The following is a 19,101-nucleotide window of genomic DNA, read 5'->3' on the forward strand; positions in this document are numbered from 1 at the left end:
GATTGAAGCAAATGATTAAAGAACGTGAAGAGAGCGAAGGAGCTCATACTAAATAAGAGTGATATACATCTACTGTAGTAGCCGTTGACATTTGAGTTAGGAATGCCCCTGTGACTACCTGAAAGAAGTAGCATAAACGTTTCTACCTAGATTGCTTTTGTGTACGCGTTAAAGTGCCTGAAACCACTCAACACCAAATATGTTGTTATCCTAGCTATTACACAAGACTAAGAGCCCCGGATTGCACACTACATATCTCTCTTCTTATTTCGTGTCGGGATAAATACGCTTCGTTAATAGATAGTGAGAGCTGGCATTGTATGTATAACAATGTCGATACTCTGGATCTCCATTACCTATTCACAATCAACAGGCTAGATCGTTAGGGCACGGCTCAGCCTACCGCGATAGGCAAACCAGGAAAGATTTGTAATTTCAGCTCATGCCCCATCCAGACATCTTATCTCCTAGCCAAACACTGCAGAATCGAGGCATTTCAAGCCTTGTCAAACATGTGCTCGGCTCGCCTTGTTATGGTTTCCTGCATTCAATTCTTCACATTGTTCAGCCTTACTGCACACTTGCAGTCTTTAACTGGTCTTAGATCTAACAATGACCTGGAATTAGGTTTCTGGCCGAATGATAGAGAACATGGGCAGCTAATAGGCTCTCGTGCTGTTTAGCGTAGCTTGAAACGATTGAGATCTTTTACGCTGCAGTAGACGACAAATATTACATAGAGCAACCTGATTGTGAGAAATGCACTATACTCGCGTGCCATGTCGCCAGGAGGCTGAATAATTTATCAACCCGTGGAATCGGTAAATGGGCCTCCTTGATAAGAAGAATCAGACCTGGTTGGTCACAGCCTGCATAAATGTACCAGTGCCGTCTAACTGCTATTTACACATGCATAAATGCGTGATCATGTGCACAGCAGATACATGGTTGATGCGATGTGATATCAACCGGCAAGCTAAGCGGGCAGCTTCATCCAACCTGAATGATGGTGCCAAGCCTCACTCAGCAATGCCAGGTCGTGGGAGCGGCGTATCCGACCGTATTGTCGGTTTAGTAGTAAACAATGGGTATACAACACCAGAGACTCTCTTCATGTTATCCAAACTGACTGACATCTCCGAACCCTACCCTTCCCCTCCCTCTCGCTGCTCTGCCCCTAGCGCCCTTCATGGCACTATTTGGTACCCCTACAGATCCGCTAACGGATGCCCCAAAACCCCCTTCCCTCAGCCTCCTCTCGAAACTTGTCACGCCCCCAGCACCAGGCTGAGCTGCTGGTCCAAAGTCCCTCGTCATTTGCAAAGGCGGCGCACTCATCGCGCCCAGCCTTGCAACGCGCTTCTCGGGACTATGAGGCAGCTCTGGTCGCTTTGCGCGTACGACTGCACGCTTGCTTGGTGTTTTGAGGTATCCTGCGCCTTTGAGAGATTTGCTGGTGGTGGGCGGTGGGTAGGCGGGCGTGCCGGCCCAGAAGATGCTTCGTTCGTCCTCAGCAAACTCAAGATCTGGGGACGCAGGTTCAGGGGCAGGTGGTGGCTGGCGTGCTGATGCAGATTGTGGGAACGTGCGTGGCCGTGAAGTCGAGGGACGAATCGATGACGGAGGTAAGGGGTGGGTAGTGGCTGTACGCTGACGCTCTGGTGTTATGGACAGCGAGAGATCAAGATCGTTGTTCAGGCCAAGCGCAGAAGCGTCAAAAGCGGTCCAAGTCTCAAGGCGGCGGGTTTCATCGCCCACGTCATCAAGATTCACCTCGTTATCATCTTCAACATCTCTATCTTCGTCATCGAGGCGGACGTCATTGCTCGGGCTTCGACGCCCGCCTCTTGAGATTCTTGTGGGCGTCGGGGATACAGGTCGAATGGCGAGGCGCTCGGCTGTCTGCTCATGCCAGAACCGTATCATGGCACGAGCATGCTTCTCGAAATTGCGCTCGAATAGCGCTCTGGCCGTTTCCTCTTGTCGCTGCACGTTCCAGAGGCGCCAGCCGAGGCGCTTGAGTGCTCCTGCTGCTGCGATCTCAATACTTTCCTGACGAAGTGCAATCGCTTGTGAGACCATAGACTGCAGTGTATTGAGACGTCGTGTCCAAGCGTGCAGATGCGTATTACCGAGCTTGAAGGCGTAGGCATTGGAAGCCTGTGCATCCATTTGTTGGATTGCAAGAGTACGGTCGTGCCAGTCATGCAGCAAGGTACTAGTGGTGCGTAAGGTGCGACTCTCCAGCATGAAGGTCGCCTGTTGATACTGCTCTGCGATTGCGTTCGCCTTGTCTCGCCAGGTTCCGAGCAGCCTCCGCACAAGATTCATCTTGACGGTTCTTCGCACTTGCGCGTAGGTATCGCGCCTTCGGCTTCTGCGCACATGCTGTGTCGCGTTATTCCATCTCTTCAATGTTCGTGTGCCAAGAACGTAAAAGCGAGCATCGCTTGACCATTGCTTAAGCTGCTGGAAGTGTGCGAGTCTCTCTTTCAGCTTTTCGAACATGCGCTGCTTTAACTTCAGGTCGTACTCAGCAATCACAGCGTATTCTTCACGTCTCTTCTCGGCAGCATCGATTTCCATCTTCTTCAAACAAGTGCGCAGGAGCTGGACTCGCTTGAAGTTTGTAAAACGTCTTTCAGCGGCATCCAGTGCGTTTGAGCGCTCGTTCATCTTTGTCGTCCAGATGAGGAGCGTAGACTCCTTGAGCTGTCGATCGTGAACGCGTTGAAAGAGCGACACTCGTGATGCAAGCGTCCACTTGTACAAGCACTCTACAAGTACGCGATCATTGATCCGCTGCTCTAGAGCCTGCATGCGAAGGCGATCATTCCATGAGGTATAGGCGTTACGCATAACGCGCAACTTGTCCACCTGTCCAGCCTGCTTCGATAATTGCGCAGCGCGGTGCCAAGCTTGCAAAGCGCGTCGTAACTGACTGCCGTCGACCCTTGCCTGAAATTGTCGCAGAATGGGCGCGAGCTGTGCGCGCTTGTGGATGCTGTGGTATCCCGACGTGATCAGCGCCGTTTGTCTGAACTCTTCCGCTTGAGACTTTAAGTTCTGCATGGCTACCGTCCGTTGCTTCCAGGTTTCCAACATCTTGCTCAAGGCCACTCTGTGTTGTCGCTTGATTGCCGTTTCGTTCCTCTGGTTAATTGTTCCAGCGATTGTAATCCATCTCTTCAGTGTGTTCCTTTTCAACCGATCGGTATGCCAGGCGGATCCGGCAATCGCACAAAACTGGAAGAACCAACTCGTAAAGACTCTCTGCACAAGGTTCTCCGCATATAGCGCCACCGCAAATTGTGCATTCTCACGCACAGTCGCCGTGCGTGCCCTCCATTGTTGTAAGAACTTCGCAAGGACAAAGTGCTGAATCTTCAGTTCATTTACAGCCGTGATCTCACGCCAGCCATTGAAGAAGCGGGTCCGCAGAATATGTCGTCGCGCAACCGACGTGCGTTGTACTTCGTCTTCTGCGCTTCTCGCCCAATGTGTGAAGGCCTTGGTAAGAAGGAAGAGGTTCCGCGCTTTATCTGCGCGGGCCTCGAGACGCCCAAAGAAGCGATTGGTTTCGCGACTTGAACGGCGACCATGCGCTGTCTCTCGGAGTTGTTCAAGAGTCAGCCTCAGCAAGATTCTGCGATCAAATGTTGCAGCCAACGCATCCTGTTCGTAGCGCCTCTCGATCAAATCTCGTGTGCGGTTGCGCCAGGTTTGTATGCAGTCTCGTGTTACCCGATGCAAGCGCTGATGCTCGAACGTCTCGGCCTCGTCCAGCAATCGTGTGTCCGACGGCTGATACGGCTCCGGAAAAAATTGTTGGTAGTAATGGGTAGAGTCGTGCTGATTGTGCTGATCGTATCGGTCGGCAGGAATTGGCGCGTTCACACCTGGGACCTGGACGCGTGAAAGATCCAAGCTGGTCGTACGGTCTGTGAACCCACTGTCTGTCCCCTCATAGTTCCTCTGTTGCGAGGCTATGGTGTTAGCATCTCGTCGAATACGGAGGCTCCCACGACTTGAAATTGATGCGTTTCGATGGCGTGCTTGGTATTGTCCAGAAGTCGACCCTCTATGCGCTGGGCCATTCACTCCATTGCGAATCGGTAGCCGCGCCTGCTGGAATCTTAATGCCTCTGTATCTGAATTCGAGCGTCTCTTCGCCAGGACCCCATTGGACATATGGCCGAGCGAGCCGCTCCTCTTACTCGTTGGCGCATCTCTGACCTGACTTCCCGCAACTTTATCCGCTGTCCCATCAAAAAAGCTGTCAAAGCTTCCTCGCCTCGTCAGCCCTATTGTACCACCATAGGCAGTAGTGAGTGCTGTATTTCCACCATTGCGCATGCCATAGTTCGCATTACTGGTGCTCTCGACACCTTCTCCCTCAGAGTCGACGTCAACAACAATGTCAAACTCTGCCAGCACTCTCTGAAATCTTTCCACTAGGTTCTCGTCGCGACCTCTATCCTTTTGCATGCGGAACAAAAACCGATGCAGGACTGCGTCATCGCTGGGCAGGAGACCGTGTTCTTCGAGGACTTCTTCGTAGGCATTGAAGAGTGCGCGAGAGGAGTGGTCGGGCGAGGATGAAGCGCGGTGGACTATCGAGTAGAGGAGTTCGATGGCTGCGAATGTCAGTTTACACTGCCGTAAATATCGAGATTACGAGAAGCATATTGAGTGATCAGCTTACCTTCATCAGACAAATCGTCTCTATGTAGATCAGGCGTGTTGTAGCCACTGCCGTTCATGGAGGATGGCATTCGAGCTCGCGACGTAAAGTGCGGCGCGTTCGCGACAACATGAGCGATCGTGTGTCGACGTGGAGAAGCGTCCAAAAAGTAGGACGCCCAAGAATATACAAGAAATGCGCGCAGAGAGCCTCAGCGTCCAAGGTAACAATTGCAAGACGGCAGTTGAAGGTCCAAAGGTAGGTAAATCGCGACAAAGACACGCAATGATGGTGGACGCGCTTTGTTTGGTGTCTCCGCAGCCAACCCAACCACCGGCTTTTGGCGCTGTCGATTCACCGGCAAGGGTATGTGCCAAGACGTTCGTGCACTACACCTGTCAACCTTTTGGTCTTGGCCTCATCGAGACACCTGCATTCACCACATCAAACATGCCTGGACGTACAAGGCCAATCGATAAGCTCGCCTCTGCAGTGGGGAAGTGTTCGACAGAGGTGTGTCTGACTGCGAGATTGTGAAAAACAGGATGAGAATGCTGATGTCATGCAGAGCGCCGTGTATGGCAAATGCATATTCGCGGACTACAACAATGTGCACAAGGACATGTGTGCGAAGGAATTTATGAAGCTGAAGGACTGCTATTTAGTAAGACTCCCGTTTCGGAAACAACCAAACTTGTACTGACTTTTTGCAGAAGGCATACAAGACACGGTGATAGAGGAAGGTGGCAAAGCGGCACTTCAACCTAACGAAGCAACACACCATCATTCTTTGCACTCAGAGACATCTGATGTGACTGTTCAAATCTTCATGCATTCATCTCATCGTCTATCTAGTCCTTTCTTGATATCATATCGTGCGCCAGAACAAGCTTTGCTTCAAACCATCCGACCCTTACAACTTGATAAGTCTCAACAAGAAGGTGGCCTTCTGGATCTCCTGCTCCTCCTCAGCTATGACTGTGTCCTTGTTCTTCTCAGTAATCTTGCCGTCCAACTCGGTGACGGTGTGCTTGTCGACATTTCTTCTCAGTGACTTCTCGAAGAGAGGCCCCTGGTTTTCGAACGCTGCCTCCAGGCCTACGTTCTCGGGGTCACTCAGAATCTTGTACTCCATACCTACATCATCTGTGGGAACGAGACCAGCCTTCTTTCGCAGATCTTGTACACGACGGATGACCTCACGAGCTAGACCCTCTTGCTCAAGCTCGGGGTAGCTGGCAACATCGAGAATGATGAGGACATCGTTGTCGGTGTTAAACTCTTGGTCCTTGCTTTCGGCGTCCTTTGCCAATCCTCGCTTGACCAGCAGGTCCTCGCCCTCCAGCTTGATGCCTTCGATGGTGATCTCGCCCTTCTTGATGTAGTCCTTGATCTCCTGACTCTTGAGGTTGGGTAGAGCCTTCTTGACCTTGACCGCATCCTTCTTGAGCTTCTTGCCCAAGATAGAGAAGTCGGCAGTCGCTGTGTACTGGACATTGTACTTCTCTTCGTCACTCGACAGCACAAGATCACGGACGTTCAGCTCCTCTAAGATGTAATTCTGCAGCGACTTGATGTCGTCGAGGTATTGCTGGTCGGGGTGGATAACGACCAGAGCCTTCAAGGGAGTCTTCAAGCCCTTGTTGGCGCGATCACGGCAAATACGTCCAAGCTCGATGACTGACTGCATGCGCTTGACTTGACGCTCGACGTCCTCATCAAAAAGCTCTTCACGCACGGTCGGGTAAGGAAGGAAGTGCACACTGCGGTCATCCTCGGCGCGGAGTTCCTTGGGAATGTGGGGAAGAAGACGGAGGTAGATGTTGTCGGTGATGAAGGGGGTGAAGGGGGCGAGACCTCGGCAGAGGGTGTACAGGACCTCGAACAAGGTGTTAAGGGCATGCTTTGTGTCTTCTAGACCGTATTCGCCCTTAAGACGGCGGCGGTTGAATCGAATGTACCAATTAGTGGTGTTGTCGATAAGCTGTGAGCGTTAGGGTGGTTGTTGATAAAATGGTCCAAGAAATACATACCTCAAGCAGGCGCGGGACGACAGTGTACAGTCGGTACGCAGCCATCTCGGCGTTAACAAACTTAAGCAGCGACTGGCAAGATGCCAAGATCCATCGGTCGAGAACGTTGGTGTTGGTCTTCTCAGCAGCAGGGTCGAACTCGAAATGAAGATCGGCCACCTTTTTCAGGAGGGCAACCTGCTGATCGAAGAACTGGTAGCTGTTCCAAAGGGGCAGCAGCACCTTGGAGACGATATCCTTGACACCTGCCTCCTTGAAGCGAAGTGTCTCGGCGCGAACCACAGGCGAGTTGATAAGGTACAATCGCAGGGCGTCTGAACCGTAACTCTCCATCACACCAAGAGGGTCAGGGTAGTTCTTCAGACGCTTTGACATCTTTTTGCCGTCTTCTGCAAGCACGATGCCATTGACGACACAGTTCTTGAATGGCAGCTTGCCAAACAGATGTGTTCCGAGTACTGTCAGTGTGTAGAACCATCCGCGAGTTTGGTCAAGACCCTCTGCGATGAAGTCACCAGGGAACGACTTCTCAAATTGCTCGACGTTCTCGAAGGGGTAGTGTGCACTTGCGTATGGCATGGATCCAGACTCGAACCAGCAGTCGAAAACTTCAGGTGTTCTCCTCAGAACGCCCTTGCCTTGTTGGCTGGGGATGGTGATATCGTCAATCTTGTCACGATGGATGTCAGTAAGCTCGCCCTCGTAACCGCTGAGCTTCTTCAACTCCTCAACACTGCCAACACAAACAACCTCCTTGCCGTCATCGCTGACCCACAGAGGTAGTGGTGTACCCCAGAAGCGGTTCCTTGAAACCGCCCAATCTGGCGAGTTCTGAATCCAGTTTGCGAAGCGCTTCTCCTTGACGAAAGAAGGCACCCAGTGCGAACCCTGAATATTTTCGAGCATCTTCTCCTTGATGTCCTGAATCTTGATGAACCAAGATGGGACAGTCCGGTAGATCAGCGGTGTGTCGGAACGCCAGCAGAAAGGATAACTATGCAGGAGCTGAGAGTCCACGATGAGCCTGCCACTCGCCTTCAGGTGCTTGATAATGCCCTTGTCTGCAGCCTTGACGTGCTGACCTTCAAAGTCGCGCACAACCGATGTGTATTTGCCGGCATCGTCGACGGGGTTGGGCGGAAGGCGGTCCTCGTTGATAACGCCGTGTTCCTTGGCGACTCGGTAATCGTCTTCACCGTAGGCGGGTGCCTGATGAACGATACCCACACCACTGTCAGCCGTAACGTATCCGTCGTTCAACACCTTGAAGCCAAAGTCCTTGAATTCGTCGTACAGATAGTCGAACAGCGGCTCGTATTTCCACCCAAGTAGGTCCTTGCCCTTGAGCTTCTGCACAATCTTGAATTTTGCCTTCTTCGGGTCCTTGTAAAGTGTTCGCAACAGTGCTTCAAGCAGAATATAGTGCTTTCCGGAGGCTTCGTCGTGAATTTTGACGTACTCGAAGTCGGGATGCGCGCAGAGTCCGGTGTTCATGGGTAGGGTCCATGGTGTGGTGGTCCATGCCAGCAGACATGTGTTCGGATCCTCAACGAGAGGGAAAGTGACGACCACAGCGGGGTCCTGAACATCCTTGTAGTTCTGCGAGGCTTCGAAGTTGCTGAGGGGCGTGGCCAGCTCGGTGCTGTAAGGCATGACCTTGAAGCCACGGTAGACGGCGTTCTTCTCGTAGAGCTGCTTGAACACCCACCACTCAGACTCCATGAAGCTTGTGTTCATGGTCTTGTAGTCGTTGTCGAAGTCTATCCAGCGCCCTAGCCTGTTGATCGTGTGCCTCCACTCGGTCGCATAGCGCATGACAATAGCCCTGCACTTCTCGTTGTACTTTGCGATTCCGATCTCTCTCACGGCGTCACGACCGGACATTCCCAGCTCCTTGTCAATCTCGTACTCGATGGGCACGCCGTGGGTGTCCCAACCAAATCGGCGCTCGACATATCGTCCGTTCATGGACCAGTATCGCGGGATAATATCCTTGATGGTCGAGGCTAGAAGATGGCCATAGTGAGGCATTCCTGTTGCGAAGGGCGGTCCATCGTAGAAGGTGTAAGGGTCCTTGCCTTTGGACTGTCGCAATTGTGTAAGTCGCAGTATGAGTATGAATTCCACCAGAATGTTGCTGTGGGAAAGTTATCGTTGTACATACCAGTTCGACCTGCGTCAGGAAGGCGTCAATCTCCTCCCAGCGCTTGAGGATACGCTCCTCTTCCTTTGGAAAGTCAATCGACATGGCGAGGCGTGGTGTTGACGAAGAACAGCTGTGGCGGGGCAAAATGTTATTGACTCCGACCTTCGCGCCTTCCCTTCTTCCCCGCGATGACTCAGCCCAGCTTATCGATTGCCGCCTCAACCCCAAGGCCTTTATACACACACCTCGTTAACCACGCATTTACCTGTTGCAACTACTCGGCAAACGCGTCAAAGCCGATGGCCCTGCTCGCCACGGACCTGTCGCTTTACCAAATTCCTGCTTTATCTCACCGGTACAGGCTGCATGACGATAATGCCCCCCTTCTCGTATGTCAAAGTTCAGCACTACACAGTCAATATCATGGCCTCCAGAAACAGAGCTTGCATCGTACTGTAGATGCGCTGACGGGTGTACGGGCCTGGTCTTACGCGTTCGGCAACCAAAATGTCTGCCTCCAGGTCTTGGGCTACAATTACAAGCAGCGGTGGGGGTTCCAGCTAGTGGTGCAAGCTACGCTTATGGACCGCCGGCACGTTGTGAGTTTGTTTCGGAATTTCTGTTGTATGACTTGATCCTGTTTTACAATGCGCTCTGCTTAAGAAGCTTGACATGTATTCTTCATAGAGTCGATATTTGATCAGTGGCCCGCATACGCTTCTAAAGAATGATCCCTCCAGCGAATGTCACCTCCACTGCTGTACGTTGAGTGTTAACCCGAAATTACGGCTTTACTCTTAAGAAATGGGCGTCGGAGAACCGAGATCGTGAAACTGGAAGGCGGGTCGCCGTTGATGCTTAACGTCCCTCAGGTGTTTGACTTGGGATGAAACGTTGACAGGTCGCATACATCCGGATCAGCGAAAGCAAGTCACCCGAACCTCACGCCGCCCCAATAAGTCGACCTGATCATCAAAGCGAATCTACACAGGAGACCCGGTGTATCTTTCTCCCGCCTGTATCCTCTGGAAGGCCTTCCATCAGTTTTCGAGCATCAGTAATCCGGCAGCTGGCTGCACTTCTATCACAAAATCACACTATGCGTTCGCACAGCTGGTTTGTTGCCCTCGCTGCGCTTGTGACGACATCGTATGCTTGGCCCGAACTTCCGCACTTCGAGTTACAACAAGTCGACCACGCAAATGCAGCCTCGACGCAAAGATCGGTCCAAGGCACCTGCAAGCGCATAGCGGCGCTGACTAATCTATCGAACATGGCTGCAAACCAAACCAACCTCGACGCCATGCTCGCGTCCCAAAAGCTCACTCAGGACGAGATTGACTACATCAAGACGAAGATAGATGCAATCAACTCTGAGCTACAAAAATTAAACTCAAACACCACCCTCGCAGCTGAGTGTGGCGTAGCCAACGCTCATCGAAAAGCTGCGCAGGACTGCAAGAAATTGGATAAATTGGAAAAGCTGGTAGAGTTGGCGAACAACAAGACCGCGTATGATGAGCATTTGGCGGGGGAGGTATTAAATCAGAAACAAACCGAACAACTGAAGCAAAACATGGAAGATGCGGAGCTCAAGTTACAAGCGTTGCGCAGCAACAGCACGCTGGTCAATATGTGTACCAACGAGGTCGGCTTGCGGCAAAATGGAGCGGTCGGACAGCAGGCTGGAGATATTGGGGAAGGTGCGTGAACGCTCGTATCTCTCAAGAACCACTTTGCTGACTACATACTAGCTGCAGTAGATAACAGCGGCGTTATCAGCCTGTCCACGAGCGATGCGACTACATTCTGGTCAGGACCACGTTTGCCACCATGCATCGTGGCGCTCGGCCTATGTATTGCTTTTGTGTTCTTCTAGAAATGGCATGTACGGATCAACTAGAGTTGCAACATTTCGGCCTTCTGTAGCCCCCTGTAAGTGTATATCGTCTTGACTGATCAGGATGTGTGGGCAGCCACGATACATCACCCTTGCTCGATTACGAGGCTCACCGCCACTCGATTCCGCACCCGAGGTACCAATCAATGCTGCTTACAACTTGCCACTCATCAGTTCGTCATCTCTGGTTCTATATCTCGTATCTGGCCAATATCTCCACGGGCGTACAAGTTATAATAAGCAAGAACGACGACGAAGAACCCGTAGCGTTTCTGACCAACGCTTGTCACGAATGGCTGGTAGCGAGGTATCAGCGAGCGGTACCGTTATCCACAGTTAATGATACCAACTACTTCAAATGCTATGCTGCTTTATCATGAGAAAGAAAGCGATCCTTTGGTTAAGTCTTGCGTCACATCGACAGTGATAGTGGTGCATACTCTACTTCTTCGAGGAACGACACAGAAGCAGTTCATCATCCTATCAAGCCATCAGACTATGGCCCGACTTACGACGAAGATGCGAAGCACCTTCAATACAAGGCTCTATTGTATGTTCACGGCGTCGCAACTGGAAACACCGCCTTCACGGTTAGGATACACCTATATTGGAAACTTCTTTGGGACTGTGTCATGGATGAGAATGCCATCCGCACTCCTATGAACGCTCTACCGTACATGTCCGCCTTCTGGAACGATTGCATTGAGTTTTGACGAATGCTGTTGCCTCTCCTTGGTGGACACATTCTCAACTGCTGCTTTCTGAGAGCTTTGAGCTACGGGGGGACTGACCGAGCTGACGTGAGCAAAAAGAAGTGACGAATTCGCAAAACAACCCTTTCAAGTGTGGACGAGTGTCCATACGACCAACCGATCTCCTGGTGTCGCAGCAGAAACAATAACTATATTGTATCCGCTCCTCAACAATGAGAGGGAACTACGGTGGAAATTTGACCTGGCATACATCAAAAGTCGACCGAATCTGCAATGAGCTCGTTACGAGTTGGAAAACCTGTATACTTTTCACGACTTGCAAAAGACATCCTGGCTTTGATCGTGGACCTCGAGGGCCAGTGATGTCATTGTCAACCTAGCTGGTGCAAGCTTACTAGTTGACTTGCAGCCGCATAACAACATGTTGGTTCCTGGTGGGCTACTGCTACACTTCCAGTGTTCAGGAGGTGTTTCTTAACACCCGGAGACATAGCCATCCACAAGACAGCTCATATAACATACAGGGAGCAGGATTTGCTAGCACGCGGCTGAAAGTGTAGTCCAAGGGGACGTCTCGCAACGCCTAAGGGGAAACATCGAGCCCTCCACTGAGAATCTGGCTGCAAGGTGAGATCACGTCGAGTATCTCATGTGAGCACAGTCCGAGATGAGAAGTAGTTTATGGGCTAATGAGGCAATTTAGCCATATTAATTTCGGCTACAGAATGCTGCACATTGACGCAGTGGCACGTGAGACCATGAACGAGAAACGTCGGATATCGGACCGCGTATGCAGAGGTTCAATATCCATGTATGAAACAACGGATGCCTGTTGCACATCCCAATGATTCAGCCGAGCGATATCTCTTGGCATATCTGGCAGTTGAGGTGAGCCTCACATCAGATCGTGATAATTGCTGCGCTAGTTCCAAAGAAGATGAGTGTCAGCTCACGAAACGCAATGTGACGGCAACCCGGAAGGCTTATCTCGTTTCCCGCAAATATTGATCATGGGCGGCTGTGGCGTCTACACCAAAAGCAAGACCTAAGGCCACCGTGTGGCTGTAACATGGCGGTACGCACGACATTGTTACCGGTATCTCGATATATTGCTCTGACAGAGTACATGCTGCTCGCCTCCATCCTAGGGTCAGCACGGACTGCTATATGCTCTGGCCATGCCGATACCTCACGATTGTCTCGATGCCATGGAGGATCTTACCCTCCACATGAGGTTGTCCTTAGCTTGCCGCATCTGGATGTGGGAGTCGTCATCTACCTCCGGCCATTCCAGCCCAAGTGGCCAGCCTTGGCTTCTCCCTCCGACATTGAATAAAGTCACCCTCCGACAATGCATGAAAGCACCCAACAGTCTGCATCACCCTTGTCATATTTTCAGTCGGCATCTTTGCCTCGACCTGTCGGAGTCAAAGCGGCATTATGTCGAAGTCTCAACAAGTCCACTCTATCGACAGCCGCAGTCAAGACTATCTTGACGATGCCGAGAAGGGCATTTACAACAGTACACTGGAGTTGATGGCACCTCCTCCTTTTGTCTATACAAGCCAAGGACGAGATACACAACTTAGCCCTCTGCAATCACCTACATCGCCAGTGCACGAAGGCATCACACCGTGCACGAGCGTGCCAGAGCTATCATTACCTCAGCCGACCAAGGGTGACACCTGTCATATCGAGGCTGTTGAAGAAGTTTTGAAGAAGCCGGTCCTAATAAAAGCAAAGATCAGTCGCTGGATTTTGTTCGAGCTATGGTTCAATGCGTACCGGAGGTTTTTCACCTTTGTCGTCCTGTTCAATCTCGTTGGCATCATCTTGGCTGCACTCGGTCGATTCAAGTACGCAGAGAACCATCTCGGTGCATTAGTACTGGGGAATCTTCTCTGTGCTATCTTGATGCGCAACGAACTCTTTGTTCGCTTCCTGTATTTGCTGGCCATATACGGATTGCGAAGTGTAAGTATACTCTTCATTTTGAAGTTTTGAACGGTCGCTAATTTTTCTCAGTGGGCTCCCTTGCGGATCAAACTCGCAGCAACATCTGTGCTGCAGCATTTGGGTGGCGTTCACTCGGGATGTGCACTTTCCGGGGCCGCGTAGGTTGATTCCGACACTTAGGGTCTATCGAGCTAATGCAGCGTAGCTGGCTTGTATACAAGATCGTCGACATATTACGCTACCGGGCTGTCCAGCACCCGGCCGTAATTGCGAGCGGTCTTATCACAAACATTTTTATTATCATCTCTGTGCTAAGTGCCTTCCCTTGGGTCCGCAAGTGAGTGTCACTTATCCTAGTAACGCTAGCAAATGCTAATATCTGATTCAGCACTTACCACAATGTCTTTGAGAAGCACCACAGGTTCATTGGATGGCTGGGACTTGCCGTAGGTGGCTTTACACCAACAACTAATGCGCCGATGACTGATTGCCTGCAGATGACTTGGGTTTTCGTGATTATGGGTAATACCTATGACATCAAACTCGGCCGATGGAGGACAGACACCCACTCTCTCCTCAGTGCGCAAGAGCTGTGGTTTGCAGTCTTCATGACGGCCTTGTTAGTCACCCTTGCCCGGTTTTTACTACTTGCTGACCATTCACAGTGTGCTAATCCCATGGGTCACTCTCCGTGAGGTGCCAGTCGAAGTCGAGATTCCATCACCCAAGGTCGCAGTCCTTCGATTCGAGCGCGGCATGCAGCAAGGTCTTCTAGGACGCATCAGCCGCACCTCGATTATGGAGTACCACGCCTTCGGCATCATTAGCGAAGGAAGAAAGGCTACCCATCATTACATGATCTGTGGTGTTCAAGGCGACTTCACAAGGAATCTTGTGGCCCACCCACCAAAGACGGTATGGACACGACAATTGAAGTTTGGTATGTTTGTTCTTGGTTTCCTGATCCATCTTCTGGTCCCAGTAGCTGACAAGGAACAGCCGGCGTCGGTCACGCTTCCGCAATGTACAAGCGTGGAATCCGCATCTGTACCGGTACCGGCATTGGTGCTGCTCTCTCGACGTGTATACAGAGTCACGACTGGTTCTTCATCTGGATTGGTTCTGACCAGGAGCGCACTTTTGGACCTACGATTACAAATCTGATCAAAAAGCACATTGAGCCTGAGAGAATGATCCTCTGGGACTCGAAAAAAAGGGGTGGCAGACCGGATAGTGTGCAATTGCTCAAGGACACTTGGAAGAGCTTTGGCGCCGAGGTTATCTTCATCACGAGTAATATGCAGGGTAATGATGAGATGATGCAGGGTTGTAGAGCGGCGGGATTACATGCTTTTGGGACACTTTGGGACTTTTGAGATTCGGACTTGGTGCGTGTGCTTTACTTATAACGGCGCAAGAGCGATCGTGTTGTCGCATTAGGATGCGACGAAAAACAAGATCATATAGACGAGCATAGAGATATACAAGATGACAATAGCACGAAAAGAACAGTCAAAATTTGTCTATTTCTTACTTTGCCCCAATCTTACCTCCCCTGTGTCTTCGATACCACTCATCAGCACGTATACCTAATGTCCAACATCACCTTTGGCGTCCCCTTGAAGTCTTCCGGCACAACGTAAGAGATGTTGTAGAACAAGTGGTTCCTCAATGCCTTCCCATAACTCACAGGCTGCACCTCCAATCCTTCCGCATTAACCTGAATATCGACACATGGCAGGTCACCATCCAAGCCTGTGACTATATGCCCTCCCAGCGTCCAGCTCGGCGGTACATTACTCAAAGCAAACGTAAAGATATCACTCCCCTCCTGAGTTCGGTTCGGATAACTGACTGTCAACCTGTTCGGCTCGGCGACAGCATGGATACTGCTCGTGCTCGGATACAGCGAGAAGAACGTGGTCAATGGGAAGGGCGTGTGGTTCTGATCACCAGCCCAGTGCACTATGGCAGGCACAAACTGATCACCTCTGTTTTTCCCCTCGTCAAGTTGCTCACCGCCGATCATAAGTTCGCGACTAACCCACGACGTCGCGATGCGCGAATGCTTACCCTCAAGGTCGTCGTAAATGGTCTTGTTAAGGTGTCGAGCCGGGCCGGTGAATGTACCCTTCAGCTTCTCCTGGATATCTACAGGGACGACAGTTTTGACGGTATCAATTATGAGAGCGATTGCAGCACCTTGTGCTATGTCGAAGAGCAGGTCACTCTCCAGTTTCGGGGGTTGTGGACCGTACTGGTGGCCGAACATGCCCCAGAAGAACATCGAGATTATGGAGGAATGCTGCACAATGTCTCGTGTGTATGCGCGGTCATACGGGCCGACCATTTGTCCGAGGTAACCATTGTAATGTTCTTCCAGATCTCGCCAGAGCTCTTTCAGGATGACGTTTGCGTTGGTAGTGAAGGTCTGATCTTTCGGTCCGTACTTCAACTGCGCGCCCAGTGCCCACGAGTCAATACCATAGTACGTGGGTGCGTTGTATTCAGACAGCGTATTGGAATTGTTCAGTTGGAAAAGTTGGAGTAGCTTTGTGCCTTGGTCGTTCGCAAAATTGATGAATGTGGAGTTGTTTCGACGCGCACCGATCCAGCCTACCACAAGAGCACGCATCATCCCAGGGTTGCTGTAGCCCAAAGTCAGATTGTCGTCTTGCGGAAAGGTGCCGTTGCGGCGCATGCCGCCGACTGCAGCGATCTCGAGAGAATTCTCGATGCGAGAGACCAGATCAGAGCCGATGAGATGACCGAACTCTTCGACAACTTGAATCAACTGCGTACCGATGAATTCGCGCCAGTTTGGATCGTAGGTCTCGTAGATCTTCGGTGGGCATAGTGGTGAATTAGGCGTTGGGTCAGGCTGATCAGGCGAGAGCTTGTACGTTCCATACCATGCGGCATTGAAGTCGTTTGTCATCTGGACAGAGATGATATTTCCGATAGCAGCTTTTGCGTGCTCCAGGTCATCTCCTTCATTTCGGTGCAGTAGACCAGCGAGGTACCAGGCCGTGAAACGAACAGACCATGATCCCTTGTCGCTGTATGCTATGTAATTGTAGAATCCATCATATCGATTGTCTTGCACAAGCATAGAATGATCGAATAGGCTCTGCGCCTCTAAAAGGTTGTTAGCTACGGTCGCCGTCACTTTGGACTTCACCTGCCCGTCGTCAAAACTGTCTTTTTGCTCCCAATAGCGGTCCCAACCGCCTGGATAGCGAATCCTATCGCAACAACCAGACAAACCTTCATCTCGATATGTCGGGTACGTAACACCGGGAACAAGCTTACATTATGTATCAACATTGGAAATCGTCTCCCGTGTACCAAGCGTGGTGATCATCAGCAGTTTTCGGTACAACTTCAACCGAAAACTCTCCCTCCAGTCTACTTCCAGCAGCTGCTTTACACTTAACATGCAATCGGGACTGCAATGCCGAAGCTTTTCCGCACGGGATTCGGAAGAATTGAAGGGTGGGGACTCAGCGGCTGCGTAGGTGGCGTTTCCCCGCGCAGAAACCCCAGATGCGAGTCATGCTTATTTTACTATGGCCTTGGAACTCGTTATCTACGAATCGGCAATACGACCTTCAGGACGTGTCGGAGATGATGGAGAAAGAGAAGAAAATGGTTGACGGGACGTGACTGTTCGGCTGAATGCTGACGCAAGATGCCCCACTTCATCGAAAGAACCTCCAACAAGCAACGGGTACGCCTCTTAACTCCCACACTTTCGACAATGGCAGAAGCTCCTGAGCTTGGAGCGCTTCTCACAAGTCAGAGTGTTCGAACCGGGCTGCGCAGAGCAAAGTGGTATGCATTCGACCTGGATGACGCCTTGCACAGCTTCCGCGAAGCGTCTGCAGCCGCCGTCACAGCAGTGCTACGAAGCATATATGAAGAAAGCAACCCACCCTGTTCTTTAAAAGACTTGGAAGCCGAGTACAAGCTTATACTCGCTCGTGGGACAGCTTCGGCGTTTATCAAGGGGAAAATATCACACCAGTACCGCGAGGACCGATTGCAGCAGCTTGCACAGAAGTATAATATCGAACTGTAAGAGGGGCAGATGCAAGCGCTCTTAGACTGTTACGAGAGGTTTTGATGGAGAGTCTTGAATTGAAGATGGGCGTACTAGATCTTCTGCAGACACTCAGGAAATATGGTCATAAGATTGCGGTCATTACAGAAGGGCCACAAGACGTGCAGGAGCGAACAGTCAAATGTCTGGGTCTCGTACCGTACATTGATTATCTGGCAACAATCAAAGAATTAGTGGTAGCAAAGGTCGAAGGGCTGTTCGTAAAAGTGCTAGAGCATCTAGGACTGAGACCGAAAGATGTGATCATGATTGGTGACAGCTTGGAAAGAGATATCGTGCCGGCAACGCACGCAGGGATGTACTGCGTCCACTTTACATCTTTTGAGGCAACATATGATGAACAGATACAGATCGAGAGATTTGATACACTCAAGAAGCTTGTTGAGCATGCTCACAGCTGCTCGGTAGATTAGTTCACCCTCCATGATGAGACCACAATGTAAGAATCGTCAGTCTATGAACTTTTGGCGCGGCGGTAAGAGAAGCTCTGCTTGCCCTTCCATGTGCTCGTCTGATAGCATCTCTGGTGACGGACTAAAATCCTGTATCCTTGCTAGCGACTCCAGACTCGACACATGGGTCATAGCTGGCGGCATGCGGGGCGAAGTGGAAGTCTGGACCATGGTGGTGCAGCACTAGTCGATTAAGAGCACATTTAGATATGAGAGTGCAAGGAGCTCTCGGAAGGACTGGGTGGGGCCGTTGCGACTTCAGCTTCACCTTTCACCATGAACTCAGGACCTCTGCTGGCCCATGCTTGCAGTGGAGCTTGGTATCTCGATGGAATGATCCAGTCATTGGTGAAAAGACTGTCAAGGCCACGGCTCTGCCCACCGTGCCAAGCATCCAAAAGGTAACAATGCTTACTTTGATAGTGAGACTGTGGCCAGAACAGTACTTATTGCCATCACAGGTCAGAGGTGGACGCACCACATGCCTGAGGCTGCCATTACAGGTCAGATGTGGACGCATCCACATGCCTAAGGCTAAGAGTCTGAGGCTAAGAGCGTAACAAAGACCTTGTGCTCCGCACATGGTGTGTACTACACTGTTCGAGCATCTTAAATCCAGTCACCTCGTAGGACACTAGAAAACTCGCGCAGCTGCACAGGACCAATGCAGAAACAGCTAACTCACTCGCACAGTTTTTCCTTGTTACGCTTTCTTACGATCGTAATGCCGCCTACCTCTAACTACAGTGGGGGACTTGGTGTATCTTGCAACTGCGATTGTTGATCATCGAGTGTCTCTCGCCTCTCTGCGAGGCTTCATAAGCTATTGGTGCAACAAGTAGGTCATCTTCTCCTGGGTTCATCGGATAGTCGAAGCAAGACTTGACGGTCTCATCGAAACCATTCGTCCGGGCTGCCAAGGCTTTTATGTGATCAACTCTGCTCTCTTGACTCGCGAATCGAAGAGCAGTGCTCCTGGAATGTCCACAAAGGGGGCAAGATTGATAAGATGTTCAAGTTGCGCTTGGCCAAATTTGAATTTATGGGATTTGCACATCAGAATGAACAAGCTTTATAAACACGATCAGGTTCAA

At 50.9% G+C, this 19,101-nt stretch overlaps 7 protein-coding genes across 7 annotated transcripts, besides 2 other annotated features; 4 read left to right on the plus strand and 3 right to left on the minus strand.

Moving 5' to 3' along the window:
• Window positions 1-153: 153 nt before the first annotated feature.
• Window positions 154-220: a mobile genetic element.
• Window positions 221-1,116: 896 nt separating this feature from the next.
• Window positions 1,117-4,763, minus strand: EKO05_0003334 (uncharacterized protein; the record flags this gene model as incomplete). Its single annotated transcript, XM_038938400.2, has 2 exons — window positions 1,117-4,637; window positions 4,706-4,763. 2 exons carry the CDS (start codon window positions 4,761-4,763, stop codon window positions 1,117-1,119), a joined length of 3,579 nt encoding a protein of 1,192 aa, XP_038800932.2.
• A 371-nt stretch (window positions 4,764-5,134) lies between these two features.
• On the plus strand, window positions 5,135-5,418 carry EKO05_0003335 (uncharacterized protein; the record flags this gene model as incomplete). Its single annotated transcript, XM_059636143.1, has 3 exons — window positions 5,135-5,197; window positions 5,253-5,348; window positions 5,398-5,418. The coding sequence occupies 3 exons, from the start codon at window positions 5,135-5,137 to the stop codon at window positions 5,416-5,418; spliced, it is 180 nt and encodes a 59-aa protein (XP_059492126.1).
• A 179-nt stretch (window positions 5,419-5,597) lies between these two features.
• Window positions 5,598-8,965, minus strand: EKO05_0003336 (Isoleucine--tRNA ligase; the record flags this gene model as incomplete). The annotated part of the gene is made up of 3 exons (XM_038938580.1): window positions 5,598-6,668; window positions 6,718-8,802; window positions 8,882-8,965. The coding sequence occupies 3 exons, from the start codon at window positions 8,963-8,965 to the stop codon at window positions 5,598-5,600; spliced, it is 3,240 nt and encodes a 1,079-aa protein (XP_038800931.1).
• A 997-nt stretch (window positions 8,966-9,962) lies between these two features.
• EKO05_0003337 (uncharacterized protein) lies at window positions 9,963-10,742 on the plus strand (the record flags this gene model as incomplete). Its single annotated transcript, XM_038938360.1, has 2 exons — window positions 9,963-10,566; window positions 10,618-10,742. The coding sequence occupies 2 exons, from the start codon at window positions 9,963-9,965 to the stop codon at window positions 10,740-10,742; spliced, it is 729 nt and encodes a 242-aa protein (XP_038800930.1).
• A 2,174-nt stretch (window positions 10,743-12,916) lies between these two features.
• EKO05_0003338 (uncharacterized protein) lies at window positions 12,917-14,808 on the plus strand (the record flags this gene model as incomplete). The annotated part of the gene is made up of 7 exons (XM_038938371.1): window positions 12,917-13,450; window positions 13,502-13,590; window positions 13,638-13,769; window positions 13,821-13,878; window positions 13,930-14,051; window positions 14,098-14,372; window positions 14,432-14,808. 7 exons carry the CDS (start codon window positions 12,917-12,919, stop codon window positions 14,806-14,808), a joined length of 1,587 nt encoding a protein of 528 aa, XP_038800929.1.
• A 200-nt stretch (window positions 14,809-15,008) lies between these two features.
• Window positions 15,009-16,544, minus strand: EKO05_0003339 (uncharacterized protein; the record flags this gene model as incomplete). The annotated part of the gene is made up of 1 exon (XM_038945391.1): window positions 15,009-16,544. One exon carries the CDS (start codon window positions 16,542-16,544, stop codon window positions 15,009-15,011), a length of 1,536 nt encoding a protein of 511 aa, XP_038800928.1.
• A 1,013-nt stretch (window positions 16,545-17,557) lies between these two features.
• Window positions 17,558-17,968, plus strand: EKO05_0003340 (uncharacterized protein; the record flags this gene model as incomplete). The annotated part of the gene is made up of 1 exon (XM_038938365.2): window positions 17,558-17,968. One exon carries the CDS (start codon window positions 17,558-17,560, stop codon window positions 17,966-17,968), a length of 411 nt encoding a protein of 136 aa, XP_038800927.2.
• A 402-nt stretch (window positions 17,969-18,370) lies between these two features.
• Window positions 18,371-18,553: a dispersed repeat.
• The last annotated feature ends 548 nt before the right edge of the window (window positions 18,554-19,101 follow it).

The sequence above is a fragment of the Ascochyta rabiei genome, chromosome 5 (assembly GCF_004011695.2).
Source record: "Ascochyta rabiei chromosome 5, complete sequence".
Lineage (NCBI taxonomy): Eukaryota > Fungi > Ascomycota > Dothideomycetes > Pleosporales > Didymellaceae > Ascochyta > Ascochyta rabiei.